Consider the following 24,996-nt stretch of genomic DNA (forward strand, 5'->3'; position numbering starts at 1 on the left):
TGTAACTTGTCATGTAACTTTTAAATTAAAAAAATTCTGGTTAAAAGAAGGCCCGTATTCCAAGTGGTCTAATGCTGAGAAAGAGTTATTTTTAAAAAGCTGTTTTGGTCTAGGACAGGGAAGCAGTAGAAGCCAGTATCCCTGGTGGTCTAGGACATAGAAGGTGTTATTGCCAGTTTCCTTGGTGAAATTTAGCTGAGAATCAGTAGATCAATGTATAACGTGTATAACATGTGGATCCACTGATAATACAACCACACTGTTCTCTGGTCACACTCTGCTCTGTCTGATCTGAAAAGGAGAGAACCACATGAAACAACAATTGTGTCCTCAGTCTGTCTGTAGTTATTAAACTGTCAATAAGTTTGTCAACTTATTTATACATTGCCAGAAGAAATAACAGAGGATTGATACAATGCAGAGTTTCAGAAAAGTTGTTTAAGAATTTTATCGAAAGGGCACTGTCAGACGTTTTATATGTTGTACATCTTGGCAAAACATTACCCTTTCTAATATACTTCATAAGAACATTTTATTTTATTTTTATAGAAATCATGGCTTTGTCCAAGCTGAAACCGAGGCACGAACAAAGTACAGTAAGTGAGGGTGGGCTAGCACTCCTCTGTGCTCTCTCCTGTCTGATAGGACTCCTCTGTGCTCTCTCCTGTCTGATAGGACTCCTCTGTGCTCTCTCCTGTCTGATAGGACTGCTCTGTGCTCTCTCCTGTCTGAAAGCACTCCTCTGTGCTCTCTCCTGTCTGATAGTACTCCTCTGTGCTCTCTCCTGTCTGATAGTACTCCTCTGTGCTCTCTCTTGTCTGATAGTACTCCTCTGTGCTCTCTCCTGTCTGATAGTACTCCTCTGTGCTCTCTCTTGTCTCATAGCACTCCTCTGTGCTCTCTCCTGTCTAATAGCACTCCTCTGTGCTCTCTACTGTCTGATAGTACTCCTCTGTGCTCTCTCCTGTCTGATAGGACTCCTCTGTGCTCTCTCCTGTCTGATAGGACTCCTCTGTGCTCTCTCCTGTCTGATAGTACTCCTCTGTGCTCTCTCCTGTCTAATAGCACTCCTCTGTGCTCTCTCCTGTCTGATAGGACTCCTCTGTGCTCTCTCCTGTCTGATAGGACTCCTCTGTGCTCTCTCCTGTCTGATAGGACTCCTCTGTGCTCTCCCCTGTCCTATCAGACAGAGGAGTGCTAGCCCACCCTCACTTACTGGACTTTGCCCATGCTTGTGCTACAGTTTGGACAAAGTTTTGATTTTACAAGCCATGATTTCTATAAAAAGGAAAGAAAAATTTCTTATGAAGTATATTAGAAAGGTTAATATTTTACAAAGATGTACAACATAGAACAAGTTTTTGTATCTGACAGGGCCCATTGAAAGGAAAATACAAGCATCCACTGAAATAGAAGATTTAGAAGGACAAGTTGTAGCCACACTTTCATAGGGTGAATTTGAAACTGCTATGTTTATAGCGCCATTTTTGATTAAAGTGCATGCTTTAAAATGACATTACTTTATAGTATTTTTAGATGGCAGTTAAAATCCCCAGGAAAAGTAGTTAGTGAATGTTCTTGTGTATAGCGAAGTAAATTATGCTGCCTACTGCCATCCTGGTTTCTTTTGTCAGGGAAGAGTTAAAGGGGTTATTCACCATAAGGTGATTTTAGTACGTACCTGGCAGACAGTAATGGACATGCTTAGGAAGGATCTGCACTTGTCTTGGGGCTAAATGGCTATGTTGTGAGATTACCATGACACTGAGGCTAGCTTTTTGTGAACTGGTATTTCCTGCTTGAGTTTTCTTTTTTTGACTACAAATCCCATAATTCCATTTTCCTCCCTCCCACACATCAACCACCCCACCCATTGAAACATAAATGAGCTGCATCCATTCAAAAGACCTGTGGTTTTCAATCAGGGTGCCTACAGCTGTTGCATTAGTTGCAGATTGATCTCTCTCCCACCAATTGATCGTTCCATCCATTGAAGCAGACAGGCTCCCTGTCATCAGCTGACTAGTGAGTCAGGTCTTGGATGCATTGCAACCTGGGAAAAATCGTTACCAGGTTACCAGGCAGCAGGCGGTGGTTACTGGGTGGCGATCACGGCTCCTGTGCGGCGGGTGGCAGAGGGCTCCTGTGCAGTGGCTCCTGTGTCAGCGGGCGGCTCCTGTCCAGCAGCGATCGCTGTTGAGTATGCTAGGGTTAACAGCTGGGGGGCCACAGTTTTGAGACCACTGTGCAATGGTCTCTGAACTGTTGCCATCCATACTTTGCAAAACTACAATTCCCAGCATGCATGGATAAACAAAGGGCATGCTGTGAGTTGTGGTTGTGTCCCTCCAGCTGTTGCATAACTACAACTCTTGGCATGCCTTTCGGCTGTTTGTGCATGCTGGGAGTTGTAGTTATGCAACAGCTGGAGACAAAAAAGTGCCACCATCTGTTGCATAACTACAAATCTCAGCATGCATGGAAAGTCAAAAGGCATGTTGGGAGTTGTAGTTATGCAACAGTTGGAGGCACACAACTACAACTCCCAAAATGCTCTTTAGCAGTCTGTGCATGCTGGGAGTTGTAGTTGTGCAACAGTTGGAGGACCTTTTTTTCAAGCAAAAAGTGTGCCTCCAGCTTTTGCATAACTACAGCTCCCAGCATGCATGGGGAGCCGAAGGGCATGCTGGGAGTTATAGTTGTGTGCCTCCAGCTGTTGCATAACTACAACTCCCAGCATGCCTTTTGGTGGTCAGGGCATACTGGAAGTTCTAGTTAGAGCACACAAGTGGGTTTACAGTAAATTTTCTGCTCCAAGTTTGAGTTGCGGAAAACCCTTGTAAACCCGACCGTGCACTTACTGTAAAAAACACCTACACTACACTTACACAAAATAAAGAGAAAAACACTACATATACACACCCTTCCCCCCCCTCCATAAAAATAAAAACGCCTGTACGCCACTATTTCCTAAACAGAGCCTCCAGCTGGTGCAAAATGACAACTCCCAGCATTGCCGTACAGCCATTTACTGTCCAGGCATGCTGGGAGTTGTGTTTTTGCAACAGCTGGAGGAACCCTGTTTGGAAAACATTGCCGAACGGTATGCAAATCCCTTATTTAGGCAACAAATGCGCATGGCACTCTCTCGCTCTGGAGCCCTGTTGTATTTTAAGGCAACAGTTTAGGGCGACATATGGCGTATTTCTGTACTCAGGAGAAATTGCGTTACAAATTTTGGAGGGCTTTTTCGCCATTTACTCCTTATGAACAGGTAAAGTATGGTGCTACACCAGCATGTTAGTGTAAAAAAAATATATATATGTTTTCTACACTAACATGCTGGTGTTGCCCCTTACTTTTCATTTTCACAAGAGGTAAAAGGAGAAAAAGACCCCCAAAATTTGTAACGCAATTTCTTCCCACAACGGAATACCCCATATGTGGCCGTAAAGTGCTCTGCGGGTGCACAACATGGCTCAGGAGTGAAAGAGTACCATGTTCATTTGAGGCCTAAATTGGGTATGTAAGGACTCACGGCAGTAGGCAGGTCACATACGGAGGTGGTGGATCCGCTGAACCTGTGTGGCAGATGATGCCGGCCATGCCAGGGAGTGAAGTCTAAGGTGCCGCTGGTTTTCACCAGAGCCCACCGCAAAGCGGGATGGTCTTGCTGCGCAGGCGGCACCCAGGTCACTACCCCTGGCACGACTTGATCACACAGGTGGCTGATGTGATGCGAGGCACAGGAGGAGTTAGGCAAGACATGGTCTGGATAGCGGGAGGTCAGGGCTGGCCGCAGTGGAGCAAGGTCAGGAACTTAGCAGGAGGTCAGTTGGCAGGCGGCACTGCAGCAGGGTCTGATCACAGAGCAGAGGGTAAGGACACTGCAAGGCAAACACAGAATACCCTTTCACTAGGGCACTAAGGCAACAAAGATACGGCAGGGAATGATGGGAGGTGCAGAAACATCTAACTGAGGTGCAGGTGGAAACAATAATTAAGGGTATACTGGCCCTTTAAATCCACATGTGACCCCATTTTTGAAACTACACCCCACAAGGAATGTAACAAGGGGTGCAGTGAGCATTTACATCTCACAGGTGTCTGAAAGATTTTTGGAACAGTGGTCCGTGAAAATGAACATTTTTATTTTTGATATGCACAGCCCACTGTTCCACAAATCCCCAAATGCCAGTGGGATGTAAATGCTCACTGCACCCCTTATTACGTTCATTGAGGGGTGAGGTTTCCAAAATGTGGTCTCAAGTGGGTGTTTTTTTGTTGCATTTATGCCATAACTGGTGCAACTATCATCCACCCCTGTGCAAATCGCCAATTTAGGCCTCAAATGTACATGGTACTCTCTCACTCCACATGTGACCCCATTTTGGAAACTACACCACTCAAGGAATATTATAAGGGGTGCAGTGCAGTGAGCATTTACACCCCACTGTCTGACAGATTTTTGAAACAGTGGTCTGTGAAAATGAAAAATGTAATGTTTCATTTGCACAGTCCACTGTTCCAAAAGTCTGTGAAACGTCAGTGGGTGTCAATGCCCACTACACCCCTTAGTGTTACATTCTGTGAGGGGGGAAGGTTTTTAAAATGTGGTCACATGTGGGAGGTCCACTGTTCTGGCTGGGGGGCTTTGTAAACGCTCATAGCCCCCAACTTTTTCCCCTTGTGAAAATTTTTTATTTGGGGTAACACCAGCATTTCAGTGAAATTTTTTTTAAATAATTTTCACTTCCCACTTTAGTGAAAATTTGTCAAGCACCTGTGTGGTGTAAAGGCTTACTGTACCCCATGTTACAATTCTTGAGGGGTGTCGTTTACAAAATAGTGTGCCATGTGGGGAATTTTTTTTTGCTGTTTTGGCACCCTGGGGGCTTCCAAAATGTGAGATACCCCCCCAAAAACCATTTCAGCTAAATTCGCTTTCCTAAAGTCCATTGTCGCACCTTCCCTTCTAAACCCTGCAGTGCGCGCAGAGCACTTTACATCTACATATGAGGTATTTACTTACTCAAGAGAAATTGATTAAAACATTTGGGGGGCTTTTTCTCTTTTCAGCCCTTGTAAAAAATAAATAAAAATGGGGCTACAAGAACATGTTAGTGAAAACAATAATAGGGTCATTGAAAGGCCCCTCGAGTCCACTTCAAACTTAACTGTCCCCTGAAAAACTCAGATTTAAAATTTTAGCACTAAAATAAAGTAGAATATGTCACGAAAAAACTATCTTGGAATAAAATTCATAAGTTAAAGCATCCCAGAGTTAGTAATGCATAAAGTGGCACAGGGCATATTTGCAAAAAACGGCTGCGTCCTTAAGTCCAAAATGGGCTGCATCCTTAAGGGGTTAAATAATCGTGTTCTCCTCTGCCCATAAACATGCTACTGTTTACACCATGGATACTGTATGTAAAATTTTATTTTGTGAAGGAGGTCATTTATAAAGTAGCACAGCTTTGCTTCCTTGGGGTCTTTTTCTTATTTCATAAATTGCTATACGAATAGCTAGACACTTCTATTCAAAAATATTTAATAACTACCAAGGTAACCAGTTCATGAAACAGTTGGACTGTACTGAACTACATCACTACCTTTGGCCAATAACTTACTAAGTATGGCTAAATGAACATTAAACGGCATGTCAAAGAAAAGAAAACAACGTGGCTGCTGATTTCCAAAACTATAGTCACCGCTGACCCCAAGTTGTGTGTAGTGTTGAAGCTCAGCCTTATTGTTTTTAATACAGCTTAACTGTAACACCAGACTACTGTAGATAGTTGTTGCACTGTTCCTGCAAGAAAACAGCCCTGTTGATGATTGACTTTCCTACTGTGTTCTTTTCTTATATTAGGGTTTCAGAACCAGATCCAAACCACACCTTGGAAGAAAGAGTTGTTCATTGGTACTTCAAGCAACTTGATAAAAATTCAAATGGGGACATTGGAAAGAAGGAAATTAAGCCATTCAAGAGATTGTTACGAAAGAAATCAAAGCCAAAAAAGTGTGTGAAAAAGTTTGTTGAATACTGTGATGTAAATAATGACAAGTCGTTGTCTGTCCACGAATTAATGGGATGTCTTGGCGTTACACAAGATGAAGGTAAGAAAAAAAAGTTTGTGTAAAATATTCATATTTTACACATTGTTCTAAAAGGGAATCTGTCAGCTCTATGTGTCATTAAGAGCTACAGGCAACATTGGATAGCTGGAATTTCCGTGACAGTGACATCTGCCGTGAAAGTTGCTATTCTGTTAAAGGGGTATTCCAGGCAAAACCTTTTTTTTTATATATATATATCAACTGGCTCTGGAAAGTTAAACAGATTTGTAAATTACTTCTATTAAAAAATATTAATGCTTCCAATAGTTATTAGATTCTGAAGTTTTCTGTCTAACTGCTCAATGATGATGTCACGTCCTGGGAGCTGTGCATGATGGGAGAATATCCCCATAGGAGCTGTACAGCTCCCGGGACGTGAGTCATCAGAAAGCAGTTAGACAGAAAACAACAACTCAACTTCAGAAGCTAATAACTATTGGAAGGATTAAGATTTTTTAATAGAAGTAGTTTACAAATCTGTTTAACTTTCCGGAGCCAGTTGATATATATAAAAAAGTTTTGGCCTGGAATACCCCTTTAAGTTCTGTTGTTGCCTTTTGTTCTCAGTGATGCTTTACGAACAAAGAGAGGATTGGGTACAATCCTGTGGAACTAGAAAAGCTTTCTCCATTTCAAACCTCAGGAAATGCTTTCCAGATCTTGTAACCATAGCTTGCATGTGTGGTTTTTACATCTGTAATTAAAAAAAAAGGACACATTTTAAGGGACTTTTTTTTTTTTGCTTGATTACAAAGAAACAATGCATGTAAAATAAAATATGCTGCAATAGTATATGTGCAAACCAGGTCAAACCCACCCAAATAGGTGAGCTAGCTTTTATTCACTTATATCTCCTTTTGTTAAAACTTAAATACATACATATCCATATATATATATATATATATATATATATATATATATATATATATGTATATATATATACACACACACAGTGAGGCAAAAGAGTATTTAGTCAGCCACCAATTGTACAAGTTCTCCCACTTAAAAAGATGAGAGAGGCCTGTAATCTTCATCATTGGTATACCTCAACTATGAGAAAAAAAAATCCATAAAATCAAATTGTCTAATTTTTTAAGGATTTATTTGCAAAATATGGTGGAAAACAAGTATTTGGTCACCTACAAACAAGCAAGATTTCTTGCTCTCACAGACCTGTAACTTCTTCTTTAAGAGTCTCCTCTGTCCTCCACTCGTTACCTGTATTAACGGGCCCGGCCTCTAACAATGGCCAGGATCCGTGGCTAATAGCGCGCGGCACTGATCGCAGTGCCGCGCGCTATTAACCCTTTAGATGCGGCAAAAGTGAAAGTAAAATACTGCCGGCTAGCTCAGTGGTTTGTTCGGGACCGCCGTGGCGAAATCACGGGATCCCGAACAGCTGGAGGACCCCAGGAGGATCCCTACCTGCCTCCTGCATGTCTAATCGCCGAATGACTGCTCTGTGCCTGAGATCCAGGCATGAGCAGTCAGGCGGCAGAATCATTGATCAATGTTATCATATGGGATAACAATGATCAATGTAAAAGATCAGTGTGTGCAGTGTTATAGCACTGCAAAAAAAAAAAAGTGGAAACAAAAGTTAATAAAGAAATCGTGGCATCACAAACAGCTGGAGGACACCAGGAGGATCCCTACCTTCTTCCTGCATGTCCGATCGCCGAATGACAGCTCAGTGCCTGAGATCCAGGCACGAGCAGTCAAGTTGCAGAATCATTTATCAATGTTATCCTATGGGATAACAATGATCAATGTAAACGATCAAAGTGTGCAGTGTTATAGCATTGCAAAAAAAAAGTGAAAAAAATTAATAAAAAACATTTAACCCCTTCCCTAATAAAAGTTTGAATCACCCACCTTTTCACGTTTAAAAAAAAACTGTGTAAATAAACATATGTGGTATCGCCGCATGTGGAAATATCCGAATTATAAAACTATATTGTTAATTAAACCACACGTGCGCATACGTGCAAAAAAATTCCAAAGCCCAAAATAGGGTATTTTTGGTCACTTTTTATATCATGAAAAAATGAATAAAAAGCGATCAAAAAGTCCGATCAGTACAAAAATGGTACCGCTAAAAACTTCAAATCACAGTGCAAAAAATGTGCCCTCATACCGCTACGTACGCAGAAAAATATAAAGTTATAGGGGCCAGAAGATGACAATTTTAAACGTATAAATTTTCCTGCATGTAGTTATGATTTTTTCCAGAAGTACAACAAAATCAAACCTATATAAGTAGGGTATCATTTTAATCATATGGACATACAGAATAAAGAGAAGGTGTAATTTTTACCAAAAAAAATGTACTGCGTAGAAAAGGAAACCCCAAAAAGTTACAAAATGACATTTTCTTCAATTTTGTTGCACAATGATTTTTGTTTCCATTTCGCCGTAGATTTTTGGGTAAAATGACTGATGTCATTGCAAAGTAGAATTAGTGGTGCAAAAGATAAGCCATCATATGCATTTTTAGGTGCAAAATTGAAGGATTTCTGATTTTTTTAAGGTAAGGAGGAAAAAATGAAAGTGGAAAAACCCTGAGTCCTTAAGGGGGTTAATGCTCCTGTTTGAACTTATCAGTATAAAAGACACCTGTCCACAACCTCAAACAGTCACACTCCAAACTCCACTATGGCCAAGACCAAAGAGTTGTGAAAGGACACCAGATGCAAAATTGTAGACCTGCACCAGGTAGGGAAAACTGAATCTGCAAAAGGCAAGCAGTTTGGTGTGAAGAAATCAACTGTGGGAGCAATTATTAGAAAATGGAAGACATACAAGACCACTGATAATCTCCCTCAGTCTGGGGTTCCATGCAAGATCTCACCCTGTGGTGTGAAAATGATCACAAGAACGGTGAGCAAAAATAGCAGAACCACACGGGGGGTTGGGAGGGGGGGGGGTTGAGTGACCTAGCAAATGACCTGCAGAGAGCTGGGACCAAAGTAACAAAGGCTACCATCAGTAACACACTATGCCTCCAGGGACTCAAATTGTGCAGTGCCAGACGTGTCCCCCTGCTTAAGCCAGTACATGTCCGGGCCCGTCTGAAGTTTGCTAGAGAGCATTTAGATGATTCAAAAGAGTAAATGGATGGGGACATGTATCGTGAGATTTTGAGTGAAAAACTCCTTCCATTAGCAAGGGCATTGAAGATGAAACACAAACACACTGCCCGGGCAACGAAGGAGTGGCTTTGTAAGAAGCATTTCAAGGTCCTGGAGTGGTCTAGCCAGTCTCCAGATCTCAACCCCTTAGAAAACCTTTGGGGGGAGTTTAAAGTCTGTGTTGCCCAGCGACAGCCCCAAATCATCACTGCTCTAGAGGAGATCTGCATGGAGGAATGGGCCAAAATACCAGCAACAGTGTGTGAAGACCTTGTGAAGACTTACAGAAAATGTTTGACCTCTGTCATTGCCAACAAAGGGTATATAACAAAGTATTGAGATGAACTTTTGTTATTGATCAAATACTTATTTTCCACCATAATGTGCAAATACTTTTTTTTTTAAATCAGACAATGTGTCTGATTAAATTTTTTTCTCATTATGTCTCTCATAGTTGAGGTATACCTGATGATGAAAATTACAGGCCTCTGTCATCTTTTTAAGTGGGAGAACCTGCACAATTGGTAGCTGACTAAATACTCTTTTGCCCCACTGTGTGTGTGTGTGTATGTATGTATATATATATATATATATATATATATATTGGGGAATATGCAAAGCAGCTCATTACACAACCTTTTCAGGTAGTGTTCCCTGGTATCAGCTTAGCTCCTGTTAAGGAATATAAAAAGCTGAACGGGATATATGCCAAGCCAGACTACTCCCCAAAAGGGAAGTTTTGACCCATCTGCAGACAGCTGTTTCGGGGTTTTTGCCCCTCGTCAGTACAGAGCAGGGTGATCTGGCTTGGCTGTGGTGAGAGGCCTGAGGCTTTAAAAGGGGTCAGTACTTTCCTCAGGGAGAGGACACCTCTTCAGGTGTAACGGAGATTCAGGTTAGGCCATTTAGCACTCCGCAGGCATTCTGGGTAGGGGAATATGCAAAGCAGCTCATTACACAACCTTTTCAGGTAGTGTTCCCTGGTATCAGCTTAGCTCCTGTTAAGGAATATAAAAAGCTGAACGGGATATATGCCAAGCCAGACTACTCCCCAAAAGGGAAGTTTCGACCCATCTGCAGACAGCAGATGGCTTATTTTGTGTGTCGTGGTCTGTAGTTTTTATCGTTACCATTTTTGTTTTAATGGGACTTTCTGATTGCTTTTTATTAATATTCTTATGGTATATGAAGTGTCTAAAAATGAAAAATTTTGGACTTTGGTATTTTTTTTACGTGTAAGCCATCGACCGTGCGGTTTAGCTAACCTTATATTTTAATAGATCGGACATTTACGCACAAGCCGGAACCACATATCATTTTATTTTTTATTACATTAATTTATTTATGAAATAGGAAAATGGGGGTGATTTAAACTTTTATTAGGGGGGGGGGGCTTATTCACATTTATTCTCTTATTTTTTTACCACTTTTAACTTTTTTTTTAGCTCCTTAAAGGAGGCTATACCACGCAGTATTTTGATTGCATACACTGTTCAATCCTTTGCCATAGCATAGCATTGGTCAGTATTACCGGTGCTCTGCTGCTCCAGCCTGCATGGAGCAGTAGATTGCCGATCGGACAACGTGGAAGCAAGTGAGGACCCTCCCGTCGTCCAGTAAGCTGATCGAGACACCGAGATTCTGTCGCGATAGTCTTGATCAGCTCAGCTGAGCTGCCGGGATAGATTTACTTTCAATTTAGACGCCACAATCAACTTTGATCACGGCATCTAAAGGGTTAATGCAGGGCATCGGGCTGATCGGCGGTGCCCGGCATTAGCCGTGGGTCCTGGCTGTCTGTAGCAACCGGTACCCACGGGGTTTAACCCGTTCTCCGCTCGTGAGAACAGTTTAAACCCCGTTAGCGGGATCAGGGCATACAGGTATGCCCTGAGTCCTTAAGGACAGACTGTTTATGCCCTAATAATGGACAAAGCCTATTTTCCCCTTGAAGTGAGCAAACCTTACATCACTTTCACTGCCCCCCCCCCCCAGTGTTTTACTGCTCAAAGAAGTGTCCTCAGAGCAGAGATGTGGGGTACACATTGCAATAGTATCTCTAATTTAAACAAATAAAGTAATGTGAATAGTGTTCAGACCCTGACTGTTGGCTAGAACAAGTAGAGAGAGAAGTGTGGTAAAGCCCTTTGTCTCCAGTTGCTTTCTGCGTGTGCAACTGAGACAGTCCTATAGACTTCCAGTACTTTGTGAGTCTGTCTTGGTCATGTAGCACAAAGAAAGCGCTTTGCTTTCACTTCTCTTGGCTTGTTCTAGCGATTAGTCGAAGTCTGAACACCCAGACCCAGAATAATTATATTATATGTATAATAAATGAGTGCTTGGTTGCTAGACATCTTATCCCCTATCCAAAGGGGGTATAAGATGTTTGATTCCAGGACTCTGCCCCCCCCCCCCCTGATTTTCATGCAGACACCCGGCATTCTGAACATTATGCTCAGAATTAGAGATGAACAAACTTTTGAAAAATTTGATTCGGCCGATTCGCCGAATTTTTCAAAAAATTTTTTATCGATCCAAATTTCTTCACGGCGAATCTATATGAAAAACGGCTATTTCTGGGTTACAGAGAGCCTCAATAGGGGTGTAGAACACTTTGCTGTGTTCTAATGCGCATAGGGCAGTGAAACAATACTGTTATTCAGAATAACATGCAGATTACCGGCATTGCTTTTAGAATCACTGCTGCAGAGCGGCACAATGATCAAGCCTGGAGGTGGCATCAGTATGAGGAGAACATATAGTGGCTGAATGACACAGCGTGGAGGTGTTGGCAGCATGATGAGATCATATAGTGGCTAAATGACACAGCGTGGAGGTGTTGGCAGCATGAGGAGACCATATAGAGGCTGAATGACACAGTGTGGAGGTGTTGGCAGCATGAGGAGACCATATAGTGGGGGAATGACACAGGGCAGAGGTGTTGGCAGCATGAGGAGACCATATAGTGGCTGAATGACACAGCGTGGAGGTGTTGCAGCATGAGGAGACCATATAGTGGCTGAAGGACATAGTGTGGGATGTTGGCAGCATGAGGAGACCATATAGTGGCTGAATGACACAGCGTGGAGGTGTAGGCAGCATGAGGAGACCATATAGTATCTGAATGGTAAAGCCTGAAGGTGGCTGAAGCATGAGTAGATACTAGGCCTTCACAATCCCGAAGATTATAGGATGGATTCTGAAATTCAAACCAAAGATTTTGGGTAGCTAGTGCTATCATAACATTTTTATTCCCAAACCCAGTCCCAGCAGCATCAGAAAACCATATATTGCCTGAATGAGTTGGCAAAAGCATGAGGAGACCATTGAAATATAAGAATTTTAAATAGAAATCTAAGATTTTGAAATTGAAATTGAGGATTTTGAAATGGAACTTTTAACTCCCAAGTTTTAGTGTCCTGGGCCCCGGCGTATGGGTACAAAGGACCTAATCTAACAAGGAGTAACATGTCACATGGCAGCACAATGACAGAGCCTGGAGGTGGCATCAGTAGGAGGAGCCCATATAGTGTCTGAATGGCACAGCCTGGAGTTAGCTGAAGCATGAGGAGACACCAGGGCTTCACAATCCCTGAGAAAAAAAGACAAAGTTTGAATTTGAAACCGAAGATTTGGGGTTGCTAGTGCTACCATAACAACATTTTTATTCCCAGAACCAGTCCCAGCAGCATCAATAAACCATATATTGCCTTAATGGCACAGCCTGGAGTTGGCTGAAGCATGAGGAGACCATATAGTGTCTGAATGGCACAGCCAGGATTTGGCAGCAGCAAGAGTAGACACTAGGCCTTCACAATCCCTAAGATTACAAGATGAATTCTGAAATTTAAACCAAAGATTTGGGGTAGCTAGTGCTACCATAACAAAATTATTATTCCCAGGCCCAGCAGCATCAGTAAACCATATATTGCCTGAATGACACAGCCTGGCATTGGCATTAGCATGAGGAGCCCATTGGAATATAAGAATTTTAAATAGATAATTAAATTATAATTAAGATATTGAAATTGAAATTGAGGATTTTGAAATGGAGCTTTTAACTCCCAAGTTTTAGTGTCCCGGGCCCCGGCGTGTGGGTACACAGGACCAAATCTAACAGTGAGTCACATGTCATGTGGCAGCACAATGACAGAGCCTGGAGGTGGCATCAGTAGGAGGAGACCATATAGTGGCTGAATGGCACAGCCTGGAGTTGGCTGAAGCATGAGGAGACCATATAGTGTCTGAATGGCACAGCCTGGAGTTGACTGCAGATGAGGAGACAATAGGGCCTCACAATCTCTAAGAATAAAAGATGAATTGTGAAATTTCCATTGAAGATGTACGGTACCTAGTGCTACCATAAACATATATAGGTAATGTTCTAGGCCCAGGTTCATCACTAAACCATGTAGTTGCTATATGACACATACAGGAGCAGGCAGCAACATGAGTACATAAGAGGGGTTCACAACCCCTACCATTAAAAGGTGAATGTTGAAATCTCTATTGAAGATGCATGTTAGCTAGTGCTACCATCCAAAAATTTAAGACCCAAGCCCAGCAGCATCACTAAACCATGTAGTTGCTGAATGACACAGACAGGAGCAGTCAGCAGCAGGAGTACACAGGAGTGTTTCATAACCCCTAAGATTGAAAGATAAATGTTGAAATCTCACTGAAGCATATATGTAAGCTAGTGCTAACATCCAAAAATTTAAGGCCCAAGCCCAGCAGCATCGGTAAGCCAAGAAGTTCCCGAAACACACAGTCAGGAGCAGGCATCAGCAGTACACAAGAGAGTTTCATAACCCCTAAGATTGAAAGATCAATGTTGAAATCTCTGTTGAAGAGGTATGTTACCACGTGCTATCATCAAAGAATTTAAGGCCCAAGCCCAGCAGCATCACTAAGCACAGTAGTTCCTGAAACACACAGCCTGGAACAGGCATCAGCATGAGTTTACATAAGGGTTTCACAACCCCTAACATTAAAATGTTAATGTTGAAATCTGTATAGAAAATGTATGTTAGCTAGTGCTAACATAAAAAAAAATGCAGGCACAGGCCCAGCAGCATCAGTAAGCCAAGTAGTGCCTGAAACACACAGCCTGGATCAGGTGGCAGGATGCGTACATAAGAGGGCTTCACAACCCCTAACATTAAAAGATCAATGTTGAAATCTCTATTGAGCATGTATGTTTGCTAGTGCTACAATTAAAAAATTGTAGTTAACATCCAAGACAGTCCCAGCAGCATCAGAAAAAAAAATATTGGCTGAATGACACATCCTGGAGGTGGGGAAAGCATAAAGAGCCCATATAGTGTCTGTATGGTACAGCCTGGAGGTGGCCGAAGCATGAGGAGACCATATAGTGGCTGAATAGCACAGCCTGGAGTTGGCAGTAGCATAAGGAGACAAAATAATGGCTGAATGAAACAGTCTGGAGTTGGCAGCAGCAGCATCAGTAGTCCTGAAAGTGACCCGGTGACAGAGTGGTGCGGTGGGTGGCAATACCAGTACCCGGTGATGAAGGTGGCTGGAATGTTTGTAAATGGGGAGCAGTGCCTTAAATCTGTTTGACACTATCCAAATTTGTGAAGTGTTGGTGTAGCAACATGGTCAATCTTCTCTGTTGCTTCTGGCATTGGTGGGTGGAAATCCTGGCTGATCAATGCCTGATTCATCTTCACAAAGGTCAGTCTCTTCACTTTTTTCGTGGACAGACGAGTTCTCCTTGGTGTGACTATGGCCCCCGCCGCACTAAACATCCGCTCTGATGGCACACTACTGGCTGGGCAGAACAGCTTTTCCAGGGCAAACTCTGATAGTTGCGGCCATGAATCAAGTTTGGCTGCCCAGAAGTCCGGCAGGTCTTCAAGGTGTGTTGGCATGGCCATGTCAAGGTATGCCACCACCTGCTGGTTCAGGTCCTGCTCCATGTCTACCTGCTGCTGATGAGTTTCTTCACTATGCGGGTTAAGAAAGCTACTCATCCGCGACTGTAGACTCAGGCTGCTGCTGATGGAGCTGGTACTCCTCCAGCCACCCTACCCCTCCCCAGCAGCCAGGGCAGTGGAAGGTGAGCGCAGAGGGCCCCCCGAGTAAGACCTGCTAGTGGATGGACAATGGCGCGGATAGGCATCGGCCAACTGACTACTTGGATCTCTCTGTAGTAGGTCAGTTTGTCCTCCCTCTCAGTGGGTGTAAAACAGGCCCCAATTTTGTGCCAGTAGCGAGGGTCCAATAAGGTGGAGAGCCAGAAGTCATCCTGCTGCTGAATGTTGACAATTCGGCGGTCACTACGCAAGCAAGTGAGCATGCATCGTGCCATTTGTGCAAGTGACTCAGAGGGACTCTGTGCCTCCATCTCCACTGCATACTGCCATGGTGTGTCTGGGTCCTCTGTCTCACCTTCCTCATAACCCTCTAGCTCCTCTAGTTGATCATGCTCCTCCTCTCCTGTCAGATGACTAGAAACACTGCCCCTCTCATGAAACCTAAACTGTGCTCCACTGTGCCCCTCTTCCTCCTCCTTCTCCTCAAGTTCAGCCCCCACTGGGCTCATGTAGCCGTGACATGTAGGTGCAACGTCTTCATTGCCCTGACCAGCCATCATTTCCATTACTTGTTGTAGGAAATGAAGCAGTGGAATAACGTTGTTCATCCCGTAATCCTGGCGACTTACGTAGAATGTGGTTTCCTCAAAGGGCCTAAGCAAACAGCAGGTGTTATGTTTGAGCTGCCACTGGTTCACATTGAAGTTACACAGGAGGGTACCCCTATCCGCTTGGATCATCAAGAAATCGGTGATGGTTTTTCTCTGTTCGTAAAGTCGGTCCAACATATGGAGGGTGGAATTCCAACGTGTGGCAACGTCACAAATCAGACTATGTTGGGGGATACCATTCTGACGCTGCAGCTGAAGCAGGGTGTGCTTTGCGGTGTACAATTGGCTGAAGTGCATGTAAAGTTTCCTTCCCATTGTTAGGATGTCTTACAAATGGGGGGAACACTTCAGGAACTGCTTGACAACCAGATTTAACACGTGTGCCATGCAGGGCGCATGGCTCACCCTTCCTTGTCGCAGCACGGCCAAGATGTTCTTCCCATCATCGGTCACCATGGTTCCCATTTCCAATTTTCGTGGAGTAAGCCATGCTCCAACATTGGGACCCTGGCCGCGCTTCACCTTCTGCCGACATATCTTGAGTGTGGCTATGTGAACCTCCTCTGGATGCTAGATGAAAAACTGCCACACCGCCGAGCAGCAGATTTTCCCACCAACAGTCCGCAATAATTGACTGCTACTGCCACCTTCTCCAGGAACCCCTGTTCCATTACCTCCCGGGAAGGTAGACTGCCGCGTAGCAGGTGGTCTCCCCGGGCACGTTTGGCTCCAGAATTTCCACTTCTGCCACCATGCTGACTGTCAACCATGCTACCGCCTTGCTGGCTCAGCTGCTGCCTCACAGGAAACCTGCAACTCTCTTCTCCCAATTGCAATTGGCTTCATCATCAAGTGTCTGCATGTCACTGATGTCCTCCTCAGGTTCCTCAACAGTGTCTGCTTCAGGACCCAGAACCCTGGTAACACTGCCTCCCACGTCACTCTCCTCAATACTACTTGCCTGCCTTGCACAGGAAGCGGCGGATGTCTCCTCTACTTTGTCCTCTATTAGATCGTCCTCAGTGAATAGTGCAGCTGGACCCACAGCATAAGATAGTTCTGTAGGAGATGGAAAAGCATAGGACAGAGACAATGGGAGATCAGGGACTGCTCCCAGGCCATGCCAACTGGGGTTGTGTCTGAGGAACCCACCGACTGCTGACTGGGGGTGTCAGATGTCACTTGTGATGAAGTGGATGACCATGTTAACCATGCGACTCCTGCTGCCACTCTACCCTAGTCTGCTGTGACCTCTGCCTGAAGGATTTAGGCCTCTGCCACTCCTCTGAGTATGTCCTGGCACTTCTCTGCCTGACATACTTAGTGCGTTTATGAGGGGAGTACAATACGCTTCACTGTGCTTAAAACAGTATTTGTCTAGAACACCAGCAGGTGTGCACTTTTGGCTGTCCTTTCACAATATCTAGGCCCTTGACAGAATAACAGGAATAAAATAGTAAACTACTTAGATGTAGGTATGTGGTATATACTGATGAGGGCAGAAAAATGCTCTACAGTACACTTAAAAAAGTATCCTGGCACTTCTCTGCCTGACATACTTAGTGCATATATGAGGGGAGTACAATATGCTTCACTATGCTTCAAACAGTATTTATCTAGAACACCAGCCGATGAGTACTTTCGCCTGGACTTTCACAGTATATAGGCCCATGACAGATTAACAGGTAAAAAATAGTACAGTACTTATATGTACATATGCGGTACGCACTTATGAGGGCAGAAAAATGCGCTACAATGCGTCTAAAAACTCTGTACTTTTGTAACACACCAGCCAGTGATTACTTTTGTCTGTCCTTTCACAGTATGTAGGCCCTTGACAGATTAGCAGGTACAAAATAGTACACTACTTAGATGTACGTATGCAGTATGCACTCATGAGGGCAGAAAATGCGCTACAATGGGCCTAAAAACTCCATACTTTTGTAACACACCAGCCAGTGATTACTTTTGTCTGTCCTTTCACAGTATGTAGGCCCTTGACAGATTAACAGGTACAAAATAGTACACTACTTAGATGTAGGTATGTAGTATACACTGATGAGGGCAGAAAAATGCTCTACAGTACACTTAAAAAAGTATCTGAGTACAACACAAGCCGATGAGTACTTTTGCCTGGACTTTAACAGTATGTAGGCACTTGACAGATTAACAGGTACAAAATAGTACAATACTTAGATGTACGTATGCAGTATGCACTTATGAGGGCAGAAAAATGCGCTATAATAAGCCTAAAAACTCTGTAATGTTTTTTAAAACACCCGCCCGTGATTACTTTTGATTGTCCTTTCACAGTATATAGGTCCTTGACAGATTAACAGGTACAAAATAGTACACTACTTAGATGTAGGTATATAGTATGCACTTATGAGGGCAGAAAAATGCTCTACAGTACACTTAAAAAAGTATCTGAGTACAACACCAGCTGATGAGTACTTTTGCCTTGACTTTCACAGTATGTAGGCACTTGACAGATTATCAGGTACAAAATAGTACACTACTTAGATGTACGTATGCTGTGTGCACTGATGACGGCAGAAAAATGCGCTACAGTACCCTTTAAAAAAAAACATTTCTGTAAAACCTCAGCAGTACACAACAGTGCTGCAGCCAAAAAAAAGCTGTGTGCTAAACACAAAATTGCAGTCTGTCACAGACTATTAGGAATGGACTGCTGGTTATTATACAATCTACAGACTAGTATAACCAGTAGATGATTTTTTGTTGAACAAAGACACTGAATTGCGCTGAAAAATTATTCCTGCCTCCTCTGCTAAGGTTTTTGAAGTTGATGCAGCTTGTTGAAATGTATGAGGCAACACACAGCTATGTGCCCCCTCTCTCAAATACTATGCCTAAGAAAGTGATTGGGAGGTTAGTGCCTGCAGCTGCAGTAAAAATCCTTATCAGTGAAAAAAACAATGCTCTCAGTCCATGAGAACGTTGATGTGACTAGGAGAATGTTAAACACTGCTGGAATGCGCTTTTCTCTGCTGTAACACACACACAGGCTGTCCGTCCTACCTCTCTGCAGTCAAATGAATGAAGTGGCTGGCCGCAATATGGCTGCCGATTATATAGGGCTGTGACATCACAGGGGTGACTGGCTGTATCCTGTATGCGATTCAGGGCCATGCCGCCTACTTCCCGCCTTCTCAGCGTCCCTTGCCCCATGTACTGACATGTGGATCCACCATTTTAGGTGCCCTGGAGCCTGGAACACTGTAAAATGGAGTTTAATTAAGCGATTCTTGTGATAGAATCGCGGCGATATTTGCATTCATTGCAAATCGAATATTTCCTAAAATTAGTAACAAATTTGGGTTTGTCAGCTTCGATTTGCTCATCTCTATTCAGAATGCTGGGTTCGGGAGGCCTTGGTCATGACGGCACGCCCCCTCGTGACATAATGACATGCCCCTCCATTCATGCCTGTGGGAGGGGGCGTAGCATGATGTCACGACCACGGCCTCCCAAACCCAGCGTTCAGAACATAATGTTCAGAATGCTGGGTGTCTGCACGGAGACCGCAGGAGTCCTTTGGATAGGGGATAAGATGTCTAAAGTTTTTAAATGCAATGCAAAACTAGAAGTAGATAACAAAATTTGAGTCGTGAAATTAAATTAGACAACAGAGTGCAGAGGTGTAAGCATAGTTAAGTCAGCAACACTGTGTCAGAAACATTGCTGTTATTACAGGTAACAGGCAACCAATGAGCATAATAAAGAATTAATAAAGAAAAAATGAATAACAACTAATGTAATAAAAAGGGTAGCAAAGGATAGGTAAACAAAGGGGTAGGATATCATTTCATTCAGTAATGAGATCACATTAGGGGACATGGAATCTCAATCTGTATTTACTGGTTTACTGGTACTGACTGTAGGGGCTTCCAAATAGTTAGCCTTTAAATACCAGTGACAGTGCCCATCATAAAAGCCACTTTTTTGAGACATATTGTGCCAGTTGTTTTTTTACAGAGTTGAGTTTTAATCTCCCTATATTTATGTAGATACTAGCTGAGTTCCCGGTGGTGCCTGGTTTTTCCTACCTAACCCTTGTGGGGGAGGAAAAGCAACAAAGGAGGAAGCTTTTGTCCTCATATACTGACCTCAAATCCTGACCCCATATCCCCTCCGCATTTCCCAACCCCAAATACCCTCCTCATATTCCGACCTCATATCCTGTCCTAATATCTCGACCTCATATCCTGTCCTCATGTCCTGACCTCATATCCCGTCCCCATATGCGATCTAATATCCTAACCTCATATCCTGTCCCCATATCCTTTCCCAATATCCCGACCACATATCCCATCCTCATATCCCGTCCCAATATCCTGTCCTCATATCTAAGCCCCATTTCTAATCCTCATATCCCGTCCTCAGGTGGGGCTGAGTTGTGATGAAGAGATTGTAAATTGAAGATAAAAAGAGTGTAGCTTAAAGGGTGGGCATGTCTTTGCAAGATGGGGCATGGAATGCTTGGAGGGTATCACCAGGAGTTGCAGAGCGGAGCTTGTGGAGTAAGGTACCGGAAGTTCCATATACTTGTATGGGAGGTGAAACAGAAACCCCATCCTTCCCATATGGGTGTAGGTTAGGGGTTAATTTAACTATCGTATATTTTTATTTGACGTAAAAGTAACATGTGACCAAGTTTTAGCGAAATATCTCCAGCCATACAGAAGTTATGCTGAAACATACATTTCCCATAGATTTGCTTTGGACATTAAACAAAAACCTGACCCTCGCAAATGGAGGTAGGTTAGGGTTAAATTAACTTTCCTATATTTTTAGTGGACATAAGTAAGATGTGACCAAGTATTATCGAAATATCTCCAGCCGTTTGGAAGTTATGCAGTAACACATATTACCCATAGACTTGTATGGGACTTTAAACAAAAACCATGACCCTAGCAAAAAAAAATGTAAATAGATAAATAAAAATAGAAAAAAAAGCTGTTTTTTTTTGTAATTATGTAAACCATCCCCTGCTACGATAATGTTTATTTCATGAAGATTACATCACACTTCACAGACACATATCTACTATATACACATACAAGGGTGTTTGTGTAAAATAACTAGTTTACATTTATCTTGTAAAATCTTAATGTTGGCCTTTTTAAATGAAGGCAAAAACAGACACTTGCAGTAAACTGTAGACTGTTTTCTACTTGTTCTGTTAAATTTGAAACCCATACATGGAGAGCATGAGCGGAATGGTTATGTAGACATGCACTTAGTGGCATTGTTTACATTCAAAAGGTAAAACCAGACGGTCATTTTATCTTAATGCCTTTTATTCCTAGAAGGGATTAGAAATTTAACACTGGGCACAAATAAATGAGTTTCTAACAGTAATTGAGTGGATGAAAACATTCTCCAGGCAACGCCGGAATATTGAGTTGGAAATATTCCAGCTCTTCAAAGTGTCTTTTTTTTTTACTTTCTTTTGAGAAATTGTTCAGGAATGGAGTGCAAAGTAGACACTAAGAACTTTATTAAGGTGAAATGCTGAGTCACTTTATCTGTATACACTAGAAGGGTATGATGAACTTTCCTGAAACATTTCACAACTAACATATACTTCACTTCAAATGAATATAAACTGACTGCATGAAAAGGGAGTAAGTACAATGATGGTACTTCATTAACTTGGAAAGAATCTGTAGCATAAATAAATAAATAAATAGTTTACACGGCTGTTATATTATACATTTTTAGGTAAGTATAGAGGATAACAGCATACGATTATAGAAAACTGTTTGTTACCATCATCTCAAAGCTTTAAGAAAAGGTGCCTTGAAAAAATGTTCAGCATTCGGACTATGTGGAATTATCATCTTTCTCGTGGAGCTGAAAGCACCAGCTCTGAACTGACTCTGCTCAGCTGCACTATCCTCTGAGACCTTTTCTTTGTGGAGTTGTCAGAAACAAAAATGTAATACTCCGGTTCAGAGAGAGTGCAAAGTAGGACAGCTGCAATGTTGAGATGTTCTCGGTTTTAGATATTATTTCAGACTATTTTATTAGGTAACAACTGTGTTGAGAAGTGAAAAGTCAATATTTGTAGAAAATATAGATTGAAGTGGGGTTGCGAGTATTTGTAAGGGAAAAACAAATATGGCTATTGTAAATAACTTTGTTTAAAGCTTCGAATGCTTTAGAATATACATGTAGTTGAGGTTTGGTACTTGATTTAAGACCCCACAATTGTTAGCCTATTATCTATGCACAGATTTCATTTAGTACTGTATTCAAAAGGATTGAGTAAGCAGAAGTACTACAGTTTTCTCCCTGGGGCCCTTAGCTGTCACTAACAAGTGTCCCAGAATATACTATTGCATTTGATTGGACCACTAGGTATCGCTATCTCAGTAGGCAGATCCTAAGACACCAACTTTCTGTGCCTACAGTCTTTTGAAATAGATCTGTTACTCTGTCTACTGCCATAAATAATGGACTTCTTTTATTTTATTTTTTTCACAGCCCCTAAAAGTAATGGAGAGAATCCATCATCTAATAAACAGGTAAAGATAATATCAATCTATAGCACAAGTGGGAAGTCAGGTAACTGGTACAGGGAGCAGAAATGATGACATTGGAGATAATGAAGTGATGAATCATGAAGTCAGAAGATAGAGTTGGACATTCAGCTCTTCAGGAAGAACACTGAACATGCGTCCCTTATGCTATCAATGGCAGGAAGTCCTCGAAGAATAACAAAGCATATGGCCCCAACCATTATTCCAACTATAACCGTGGAGAAAGTCAGTATGGCACTCCATGGACAGCTCTGTGGTGGACTATTTATATTTTTTTGCATAGCTCTGGAGTTAATATATGGGTTGCGGATAAGGCACAGATAGGGACAAGATCTCTGCTGCCCTGCTCTTGCAACACAATTACCGCAATTTGTGTGTTGGCTTGGATTCCTACAGGGAACAATATAATATCAACAACAGAAGCAGAAGCAAGGTGCATGGCATCAGATGTTGCAGGTGTGACCTAGTAACATAGTTAATAAGGTTGAAAAAAGACCAGAGTCCATCAAGTTCAACCTATAACCCTAAGTTGATCCAGAGGAAGGCAAAAAACCCTCATACTAAAGCTAAAAATTCCTTCCTGACTCCAATATGGCATCAGAATAAATCCCTGGACCAACGTTCTGTCCCTATAAATCTAGTATACATAACCAGCAATGTTATTACTTTCCAGAAATGAATCCAGACCCCTTTTGAACTCTTTCACAGAGTTCACTATGACCACCTCCTCTGGGAAAGAGTTCCAAAGTCTCACTTCTCTTACAGTATAGAACCCCCGTCTGTGCTAGTGTAGAAACCTTCTTTCCTCTAGACGTAGAGGATGCCCCCTTGTAATAGATACAGTCCTAGGTATAATTAGGTCATTAGAGATATCTTTGTAAGGTCCCCTGATATATTTATACATAATTATTAGGTCTCCCTTAAGCCTTCTTTTTTTCTAAACTAAATAACCCTAATTCTGATAATCTTTTTGGGTACTGTAGTCCTCCCATTCCCCATATTACTCTGGTTGCCCGTCTTTGAACCCTCTCCAGCTCCACTATATATTTCTTGTACACTGGTGCCCAGTACTGTACACAGTATTCTATGTGAGGTCTGACTAATGATTTGTAGAGCGGTAGAATTATTTCCTTGTCATGGGCATCTATGCCCCTATTGATGCACCCCATGATTTTATTTGCCTTGGCAGAAGCTGCCTGACACTGGTCACTACAGCTAAATTTACTGTTAACTAAGACTTCTACGATAAGTCCTGTTCCATGTCAGTCATCCCAAGTGTTCTCCCATTTAATACATAACCCCAGACCGGATTTTTCCTCCCCATGTGCATTACCTTACATTTATCAGTGTTGAACCTCATCTGCCACTTCCCAGCCCAAACCTCCAACCTTTCCAGATCCATTTGTAACAGTTCACTGTCCTCTAATTGATTTCTGTAAAGAGTTTTCTTGATGTGCTCTGTGATATGTGCAGGCCTCACTATGCAGGGGGGGGGGGAGTCTCGGACTATCATCTATTGTCAGTGCACACAACCATTTTTTTAAGTGAGGACTAAGAGATCATTTAACATGTAGTCTCACCTTGTTTCTTCAAATAACAAAATAAGGTCTTCTTTAAAGTGCATTTTCATTATTTTTTCAGGTTAATATCAGTGGCTATAACTAATTATTAAAACTGGGTTCATGCAGTCAAGTGATGTGTATTAGACATACATCCCCCTAACTGTGCAGCATTTACACCCCCTGACTGTATAACCGTACCCATAACCTGTCAGACCCATTATCAAAATTAAGTTCACACCCATCTGACTGATTCCCTGAATTTTCAAATGATGAACCCACATATCTCAGAAACGGAAGTGTGTATTAAGAAACTGTAAAAAGTAGTTTCATTATGGCACTCCAGGCTCTTTAATAACAGTAAAAATCAAAATTTTGAGGGTTGGCTACAGGTCCTGTTTAAAAAACATTTTCATATAATTTTCTTATTAAAAAGTAAAGATTGAAGGGGGAGTAGTGAAGCTCAAAAATGCTAAAGTGTCCCTGTCATTAAAAAACTTTTGGCATGTCACTTATTTACGCGGCTGAAAAAAAATGTCTTTTTACATAATGGCCTTTATTTACTAGGTTATTTCAAGTTGTTTTGGCACGTGATGTAATAGGGCATGCAATTAAGGGACAAATGATCAAACACTTGTTTACCTGCTGATTGGATTGTTTTAACATACTAAAACTGCCTTCAGCCAGACATCTCCAAGTGAAATATAAGATTTGCAGCCAACTTCTGATTGCAACAAAGGGCCACATGCAATTGATTGATGTTGTTTACACACAGGCTTGGTCCATCTAATAGGGCCCTAAGACAGCACATATGCAATCTTGGGGTTCAGTTTGACACCAGGAGCTGCGCTCACTTTATAGCAGTGAGTGTCGGCTGCTCTCAGTAGCCTGACCCAAAATGACAGAGGAGAGTCCTCTCACCTGCTTCCTACTGCAGCTTGCTGAGT

General features: G+C 42.3%; 1 protein-coding gene across 2 annotated transcripts in view; it reads left to right on the forward strand.

Moving 5' to 3' along the window:
- SMOC2 (SPARC related modular calcium binding 2) overlaps window positions 1-24,996 on the forward strand; it is a 308,253-nt gene that overhangs the window by 262,800 nt on the left and 20,457 nt on the right. For both annotated transcript variants that reach the window (XM_056567010.1, XM_056567011.1), the window contains 2 exons: window positions 5,873-6,120; window positions 22,435-22,475. In XM_056567010.1, coding sequence (XP_056422985.1) covers window positions 5,873-6,120; window positions 22,435-22,475 — 289 coding nt within the window. The remainder of the gene's footprint in view (window positions 1-5,872; window positions 6,121-22,434; window positions 22,476-24,996) is intronic.

This window comes from Hyla sarda, chromosome 3 (assembly GCF_029499605.1).
Source record: "Hyla sarda isolate aHylSar1 chromosome 3, aHylSar1.hap1, whole genome shotgun sequence".
NCBI classification, from domain to species: Eukaryota; Metazoa; Chordata; class Amphibia; order Anura; family Hylidae; genus Hyla; species Hyla sarda.